The 8,635-nt window shown below is 46.1% G+C and overlaps 4 protein-coding genes across 4 annotated transcripts; 1 reads left to right on the forward strand and 3 right to left on the reverse strand.

Moving 5' to 3' along the window:
- Nucleotides 1–208: 208 nt before the first annotated feature.
- PPTG_02002 (hypothetical protein) lies at nucleotides 209–709 on the forward strand (the record flags this gene model as incomplete). Its single annotated transcript, XM_008895396.1, has 1 exon — nucleotides 209–709. The coding sequence occupies one exon, from the start codon at nucleotides 209–211 to the stop codon at nucleotides 707–709; it is 501 nt and encodes a 166-aa protein (XP_008893644.1).
- A 990-nt stretch (nucleotides 710–1,699) lies between these two features.
- PPTG_02003 (hypothetical protein) lies at nucleotides 1,700–2,271 on the reverse strand (the record flags this gene model as incomplete). The annotated part of the gene is made up of 2 exons (XM_008895397.1): nucleotides 1,700–1,863; nucleotides 1,935–2,271. 2 exons carry the CDS (start codon nucleotides 2,269–2,271, stop codon nucleotides 1,700–1,702), a joined length of 501 nt encoding a protein of 166 aa, XP_008893645.1.
- A 2,369-nt stretch (nucleotides 2,272–4,640) lies between these two features.
- PPTG_02004 (hypothetical protein) lies at nucleotides 4,641–5,820 on the reverse strand. Its single transcript, XM_008895398.1, has one exon. The coding sequence runs from the start codon at nucleotides 5,724–5,726 to the stop codon at nucleotides 4,758–4,760; it is 969 nt and encodes a 322-aa protein (XP_008893646.1). The 5' UTR covers nucleotides 5,727–5,820; the 3' UTR covers nucleotides 4,641–4,757.
- A 1,591-nt stretch (nucleotides 5,821–7,411) lies between these two features.
- On the reverse strand, nucleotides 7,412–8,587 carry PPTG_21167 (hypothetical protein; the record flags this gene model as incomplete). The annotated part of the gene is made up of 4 exons (XM_008895620.1): nucleotides 7,412–7,509; nucleotides 7,735–7,860; nucleotides 8,025–8,101; nucleotides 8,559–8,587. The coding sequence occupies 4 exons, from the start codon at nucleotides 8,585–8,587 to the stop codon at nucleotides 7,412–7,414; spliced, it is 330 nt and encodes a 109-aa protein (XP_008893868.1).
- Nucleotides 8,588–8,635: the final 48 nt, after the last annotated feature.

An 8,635-nucleotide genomic window follows, 5' to 3' on the forward strand; every position in this document is an offset into this window, starting at 1 on the left:
CTTTGTATACCAGAACGGGACCACATTCGAACGTTCGGTTCGCCCGCTTGCACAGCAAACACAAAAACAATGCGTTGCATTTCGCATGGATCGTCGACACCATTTGATACGAGATGTGGGCGCTCAGTTCGACCAGTAATTCGTCTTGTTCAGGTTCATTCTCCAATTTGCGCGTCGAGCCCCATATCTTCGCTGTTTACGACCTATTATGCGGCTGAGTACCATCCTGCTGGCTATTACAGTCGCTGCTCTCGCTAGTGCGATCGGTGCTGCAACGACCAACCTCTCCAAGACCGCTTCCATCAAGCTTGAATTCTCGTCTGTTGCCGCTCACGCCAATATCAACACCCAGCGACGTTTGAGAAAGCATGATAGCCAACTCGATCAACACACAGAAAGCGAAGAGAGAGCAGGCATTAGTACGTGGCTGTCTGAGAATATGTCTAAACTTAAGACCTTTTTCAACAACGTTGACGAGATGGACGACAAGGCAGCGCAGATTCTTAAGGGTAAAACCCCAGAAGAAGCGGAGGTAATCTACACCAAACATATCGACAAGATATTGCCCCTGCTTCAAGGGATGGACAGAAAAGGAATCACTCCGGAAAATCTAGCAAAACAACCCCAGTTTAAGGAACTGGGAAATGAGGAGGCTAAATACCTGAAGCAGTTTTTCGATGTGTATTGGAAGACTTTCAAAAATGGCTGAAAGGCTCATCCAAGATCCTGAAAGGAAAGCACGAGCGAAGAATGAGAATGAAACGTAGCTAGACATACCAGTGGAACAGGTGCTATCGTGTAATATGGTTGTGAACATGAAATGTGCACTGTGCAGCACTTGTTCTTACCGGTAATCTTAAAACTAGTGTCTGGCTCAAACTGGGATTTTTCCCGATAAACCTTCCTGTCCAGCGTACCAACAGACTGGGACCAGGCAGCTCTTTGGCATGAGGATGACAACATAGTTGGCAGTGGTTAAATACGAATTAATGAGAAACATACTAGTAGTAGTTTTTGTACACAAATACGAGCTAGTAAGTGAGCCCCCATCACTTAGCTATCACATATACAACTTTGCGGTTTGAGGCCGAGTCTTCATACTACCTACGTCTCCAAAGCCCAGGTATGTAGAGAGGTGTCTCAACAATACGGTTTGTTTTTGCGACCACTTCACGTGCCTAGTATGTCGATAATCACATTTTTTGGGGATAATATTATTTTGAGAACACAAACCGAGGCCGAATCCGATAAGATCAAAGTGACACCATGATGACTAGGAGTACTTTGACGCAGAAATATTGATTGCAGCAGCGTCTGTAAAACAGTGATCAAGCCGCTGTTTTTATCGTATATTTCCACTGGACCACACTTAAGACTAATAACTCCCATGATGATAACTTGTAATCGTTGTTCATTAAAATAGAAACCGTGGGAGTTAAATAGCGCATTGCTCTGACATAAGCGAACATGGTGAAACGGCCGATGAATTCATATTGCTGTTTGTTCGTAGGCAAGACCAAATTAACGATATAACCCGCAGTAACCATTGTGTTCAGGTGAAATATCGAGGGCATTTCTTCCATCCATTTTGGGATCAAGAGCCACAGACGAGCTATGGTGCCGCTTATCAAAGGGAAGTTACCACGGAAACTCCACCAAAGGGATCGGCGGGTCTAAGTTGAAGAATTGGCTCGTGCTCTCACGGTTTAGCTATACTGGCCATGACCATCACGCTGTCCTCGGGCTTCAGCGTGGTCTTTCCCTGGGTCACATCGGTGTCCATGTATCCAGGGTGCACCAACACGATAACGATGCCGCTTGGCTGCAGGTCGAACGCTAGAGACCGAGTGACCATGATAAGCGCTGCCTTGACGCATAGGTGTAACCGGCCTGCTTGAAGAAGCCCGTGGTCGCAGTTGTGTAGCTGCCAATACTTCCGAGGTTTGACGAGAGCTGCACAACGGAGGCGCCGCCGTTGGTTTTCGATGAAAGCTGCAAATTGGGCAGCAACGGACGCGTAACGACGGATAGCCCGGCGGCATTCACTTCGAACTGGTTAATGAGCACGTCCTTCGTGCGAGTCTCGAAATTGCTGGGGATACCAATACCGGCGTTGTTGATGAGCATGTCGATCGCTTGTCCCTCCAGTTGACGAGTTGCCTCGAGGATGGAGGTCCTGTCACTTGTATCTATAACGACGATCTTGAAAGGAGCAAGCGATTTCAGTTGCACAATGTACAGGTAAGAGAAAGGCTGAGTAAGGGCTTCCATCTTGTATTCACTATCCCAAAACAACGTTAAATGCTTTCCCCGTGTTACTGTTGGCACGTGCCGCACCGATGACGTTCCAACCAGCCTTGACATAATGCAAAGTGGAAGCCAAGGTGTAGCTACCGTGGGTAGAGTGAGGGGGTGGTTTTGTAGCAAGCTGGTAAAGATGGTAGTGCTTGAAAAGTGGGGCGGTTTGGCAACACACACGAAATCTCAGCAACAGGCAGTTGCGGGCGTGATTCCGCTCGTCTCTGGGGCTCTCGCGGGTGAAAGTGTCGCATGGCAAAAGCACAAGGCTGTGGCAACGCAAAATAACTGCGGCCAGAACAATCAATTACAATGCATTGGTACTGTCCGTACTAACCGGTTCCATACCGTAAATAATATTCCGCCCAGAAGGATAGGGATGTGTCCTGGGATGCAAATTTGTTTTGGTATTGTTGCCGGTATGTAACGACAGTACCAACGCATACGATTTATCCGGTTCTATACATAACGGCCACACAATTCCGTTATTTGTTATGGCGAAGGGCAAGAAAAGTTTTTCCGCACTTTTATTTCAACGTACCCTTAATTGAGTACTTCATCCCCTCAGACCAGGGACATGTGAACTGTAGTTAACTTAAAGTTTGTATACTCTTGGAAGCCTGCTTCCTCAGCGCAAGGTTGCTGTGTGACCCCGTCACAAGGAAGATATGCAACTATATAATGATTGTGATGGTCCGTGTTGAAATCACGTTACTTGAAGCGGCCCCTAATTGACAGGACCATCAATCTTGGTAGGCTTTTTTAATCGTATCTATTGGGTTTGAAGTATTGGTTACATGTTTCAGAAAATAGCCAGAAAAATCGATCACATGGACAGCTTTTAAAGACACACTGGTGTTATTTTCCTTGTCCTAGAAAAAAAGATACATGTAAAACTAGAAAAGAGTGTTTGGACCGCCCTCAAATTGGCCTTTTCACCTTAGTTACCCTTTAAAAGCAAATCCCATATATTGTGAATTCCGAGTATATTTGGAAATCTCGATCGATTTGTGAAATCGGCAACTCAATCGACAGAGCGCTCTGATTGGTCACTTAGGATTGCAGTTTGAAGTGGGTCTTCGCTTACTTTTCATCGGAGAACCTCCGTGGCCGCGCCGGTGAAGTTCATTGCACCACTGGTGGATGCCCCTTTTGCAGCAGCCTTCCTTGCAGTCCTGGATCTCCACGGACCCTCGTACACTTCGGTACTATTGTCAAACTTGTGTTATTGAGGCTGATAGAAACGTCAAAGATTTGCTAAGCCACGTTTGATATTGTTTTGTAAGATGGAGGCTGCAGCTACTCGGCAACATGCCAGTCCCAACACAGTTTTCCACTGCTTGTACGGCTATTACTATCTTGGCTATTCCAGGAAGGAACTGGCATACATTTACAACAAAACACAGCAGACAATAGGCAACTGGATTCGTGTATATGAAGATACGGGGACCTACCAACGCGCTACGTCAAAGACAGACCGGAAGTTTTCAGCAGAACAACGCTCATGGCTTCGTGTGTTTTTTGAGCAGAGACCATTAGCATATCTGGACGAGGCACAAACTGCATTTCGCTTGAACTTTCAGCTCATTATTTCGAAGACATCTGTGTGGAGAATTATTCACGATTTTGGGCTAACTTGGAAAGTGCTGGAGCGCCGAGCCATTCATATCAAAGAGCAAGACATCTTTCGGTTTGTGGAGGAGCTGAGCCACATCAACTGGACCCACCACAATGTTGTTTTTCTGGACGAAGTTTCATTCGATAACAGGGGTATGATGAGAAAGAGAGGCTACGCACTTCGAGGCCAAAAGGTGGCCATTCGGGGAGGGTTCCAGCGAAAACCCCGAGTCTCGTTGCTTGCGTTCATTGGCATTAATGGCATTATTGACTAATATGACGCCGTAGGAACATTTGACCGATTGGAGTTTGTTCGATGTTGTCAAGATTTTGCATACTCCAAGCGCGCCAGTGTTCGACCCTACCCCAGAACAAATTCTGTTTGGATTTTGGATGGTGCATCCATACATCGGCACCCTGAAATCGTGCATTTCCTTAGAAGTATCGGGATTGTACCGATATTTCTACCAGCTTATTGCCCATTCTTTAATCCTATCGAATTTCTCTTTGGTTACGCCAAGAAAGCTTTTCAGCGCTACTACGTGGAGTCCAGCAATCGTGACTTGATGCCGTTTATTGTTGACACATTTCGACGCTTTCAGAATTTTAACATGGCACGTGTGTTTGAACACTGCGGCTGGATGGTTGATGGAACATTCAATCCTGTGGGGCCGTTATCAACAGAGTCACGTGCAGTTCCAGATACATGGAAGGAAGTGTCAGAGGAGGAACAGGAATTGGACGAGGATACTTTAGGCTTTCGTACGCTTAGTTAAGATAGTAAAACAAATGAATGATTAGCAAGCTCGCTAATTCTTTCTGGTCTTCTTCCTGCTGCTGTATTATTGATGTTCGAAATCTTCAAGGTTTTCCATGTTCTGCAGCGGATCAACCAACTCTTCAATGGCTGGTAGAGGCATATAGTGGAGGAGCGACTCAATTTGGGCCTTGCGAGACTGCAACATCGTCTCAAAACTCTCGAGTCGGTGACCATATGCCTCCCAGTCGCGACGTAGCTCCATTGATCCAGCGATAGATGCGTTCACACAATCGAGAGCGATTTGAGTCGAGTGGTTAAGATCATCGAGATGTTCTTGGATGCGAGAATGAGCAGCCGATAAGAGTCGCAAAACACGTAAAGGTGGTGGTGCACGTTTCTTATCCTCCCATGCGGTGCGATCCTGACTGCGAACCACCTCAGTCGCCCACATACGCCACACCACAGCTTCGCCAGTGTATGTGGCCCCCCAAAGGTCCTGTAGGCGGCCCACAACCTCACGAAGCGTGACTTCAGCAGCCGCGCCGGCCCTGTCAGTCTCTGCTGGGAGAATACAGTCCTTCTGAAAAGCTTGGCGATCTTGTTTTCTCCCAAGACCGACACCATAATCGTAGATTAGAAGCGTGACGGTCTTGTCATGCATTGATTGAAGCCAAGCGTTCCAGTCTTCGTCGGATTTTGAGCTGTCGATGATGTGTTTCTTCACTTTGAACACCATGAACTTGGACCAAGAATCGATAGCAGCTGGCTCGACAGCCCAAGCTCCGTCGGACGTCACTGCTCTCCCTTTAACATGGAAGCTGAATTGATCCCAAATCTTCTCCAGAATATCCTGAAACGAAGTTCCGCCAGCCACGAAGGGGTCAAGGGAGTCACCAGAGCTGTCTCGCTCTCCTACCGTCGCCTTCACGATGGGCTGCATGACCAAGCGGTAAATGTGAGAGGTTGCTGGTTGATACACATCACTTGACGCTGGACTACGGCGCCGTTCTGGGTATGGGGATGTTCGCACTCGCTCCTGGGGTGTTTGCATTGGCGATATCGTCGACACAGAATGAGTAGCTTCCTCTCATCTGGCATTTTTTAATGTTCTTCGGTAGTGGTGCGATTAATCGTGCGATTAGGCTTGATCGATTCAATCAATCGGCCCTGAAAATTTTGAGTAGAACCCACAATATTTGTATACTATAGTTTACTTAACCCTTGAAACGCCGTATACTGTATTTTACGGAATAAGCAGCATTACAGGTAAGCATATTGGAGGAGCTTTGAAGCGCATGCTATCGCCGCACATGAAAGTTTGTATGGGAAATGATTTGAAAAAATGATCGTGATGGATCTGTGCAGGGGTGATAGACGGGGATTCCACTTGATGTATAGATAAGACAGTATAAATCAATGAGAAGTTTGAAAATTATATTTGCAACTACTGATCCGCAAACATCCACCTCCCAACGCTCTCTCAGCCATTCGTGATTTCCCGCCTTGAGCACCAGATTGACTACGATGAATGCACCTGACGAGAAGGCGTGCAAGATGTTGTCGTATGAGCTGAATAAGTCAGAATGGGACTCGCGAAGGCCCAATAGCCTGGAGCTGAGGCACACGTACCAAATCCCGGCGTGAAGGGGTGCCTTGACAATTGGAAGCGTGGTGAAGAATATTGGTAAGCTCGCCTGCCGGCTCGCAGTGGCCGGGGAACCCGGTATAGATCCTTTGTATTCTTTGGCTGGCTTATTTTGATGATTAGGTGTTATGTACTTCTTTAAAGTGAGTATTCTGCAAGAAATATACACAATAATACTGTAATTACCTTAAAGATCAGTGATATTATCGGACAATACGGAATTCCTGCAATTGATCAGAATGCTCCATTATCAGAGGATTTGTCTTACATCTACTTAGTCTAACTAATATTTATTGACTGATAAGTAACGCTAAGAGCATCTCCAACAGAGGCCCCAAAATTTGGTTGAGACCTCAAACAAGAATAAATTACTAGTCACTTCCGTATGTTATTTGGGGTCTAGTTGGTTTGGGCATCAAATTCTGCATATTTGAGGTCAAGATTTGAGGTCTTAATTCTGAAGTAACATTCATTTTGAGGTTTAGGATGGGGTCCCCGCGTTGGAAATGCTCTAAACATTTCATAATACGTACATTTGAGCAGATTTGACCTCTATCCGTGATATGATTGGCTACAATTAAATGATTTTGTAAGGCGATTGTACCTAATCCGTTGGTTGCAGTAATTCCGTGTTGTTTAGTAATATTGTGAATTCTGTCCAAATTTGCCAGTTCAGCTCTATTTGAGCCCTGAGCCAACGTCGACGACGTACAAAATCCCAACTAGTAACGTAATGGCCCGAGAGCTAAACAGCTGTTTTTTGCCACAAGTCAAAATCTTATCTCGTACTTAAGAGGAACTCTGTAAAGGACACAGTATTGGCTGGACGATTTGTGGAGCCATGTGGGTCCGATCATTGAAAAAACCGTCCCAGGAAATTTCAAACAAACCGCCCAATATGAAATGGACTCTGTCCAGGACATTACTGTGATGGCATTAGTTAAACTCAGGTAGTCCAATAGGGTGTGGTTTGGGCTACAGTAGGTTGAGTTTAGTTTTAGTCGCTTAACTACGATTCAGGGTCTGCAGCACCTGTCGTTCTAAGATTTTCGTCACTACTCATTTGCTGGGTCCAATGAGAGGCTTGACCATCAACTGAGTTGAACATGAACTTGCACACGAAGATGATCGTTCAGAACGCTCCGTAGCAGAAGAAATCTCCCCAGCTCTGGCCAATCGTACAGACCGTCTAGCAAGCTCAGTAAGGCCGACCTTCAAATAAGTTCATGGGGCTTCCATTGGAAGAACATTTGAACGATCGATACGATGATGATCGGAGCCATCGTAAGCAAGTCGCTCGACCCCACAGACTTGCACGACGCAGCATTGACGGCCGTTAAGAGACTGAATACCCATACGGCATATAAAGGCGGCTGAAGATGCAAGTGCCGTCAATCCACACGTCTAGCACTACCTTGAGAGCCGCTGATCGTCATGAAAATGGAGTAAAAGATGTGGTTACGCGTGTCCTTAATGTCCGACGTGAAAACGTTCGAGTAGAACTTGAACCCGTCGGTGTCGTCCAGCTTGGAGCGGTAGGCTGATGGTCATCTCTTATGTGATGACCACAAGTATGCACAGCATGACGAAAAGGAAGAAATAGAGGCGGAAGAACGCCAGAATGCTCCTTGAACGTCTTGTAGTCCCGCGCATTGATGGCTTCTGCTACATTGAACTCGTCGAAGTGGAGGCACGACTCTCTACAGAAGAACTCGTTCACGTCATCGTAGTTGATCACGTTCTTGTGGTCCACGCCCGCTCCGTTCTTTTTGCGGGTGTATCTTAGTCACAACGTTATAAAGCGGACGTACGTCTTAGAAACGTTCCTTCCGGTGTATTGAGCATTTTTTTCTAAACCATCCAATCCAACTTTGCAGCCACCTTGTGGCAAAGGGCGGAAGACGTCCAGCTGAGCGTAGGATCATTAACCTCCGTTGCATACCTCGTCAACTACTCGCTTTCGCCTTCACACTTTCGAATGAGTGACCGACGGTACTCCTTTCATGATCGGGTTTTGCAGGTATAAGGGACTGCTTTCTTAAAATATCTATATGACTGAATGTATTTAAAAGTGAGCTTAGCTTGGTTTCTAATAAAAGCTAGAAGTAACCTATAGTAAAACGATGTAGATATGCACTGATTGGCTCTTAGAGCCTCTGATATCATGTACCAGGTAATACAAGAGTGATAGGTCACTCCTTATGTAAATAGGGTACACTTGGGTTGGTACCCCGTTACATTCCTGATGGCTTCAGCACACGGATCATGATTCAAATGTAGACTGAGGAGTCAATATCCGCCGTTACACGTAGTGA

The sequence above is a fragment of the Phytophthora parasitica genome (genome assembly GCF_000247585.1).
Source record: "Phytophthora parasitica INRA-310 unplaced genomic scaffold supercont2.3, whole genome shotgun sequence".
NCBI lineage: Eukaryota > Oomycota > Peronosporomycetes > Peronosporales > Peronosporaceae > Phytophthora > Phytophthora nicotianae.

What these genes read in the sequence shown, in the direction of transcription:
- PPTG_02004 (XM_008895398.1), bottom strand. Translation starts at nt 5,726, where the DNA reads ATGCAAACACCCCAGGAGCGAGTGCGAACATCCCCATACCCAGAACGG.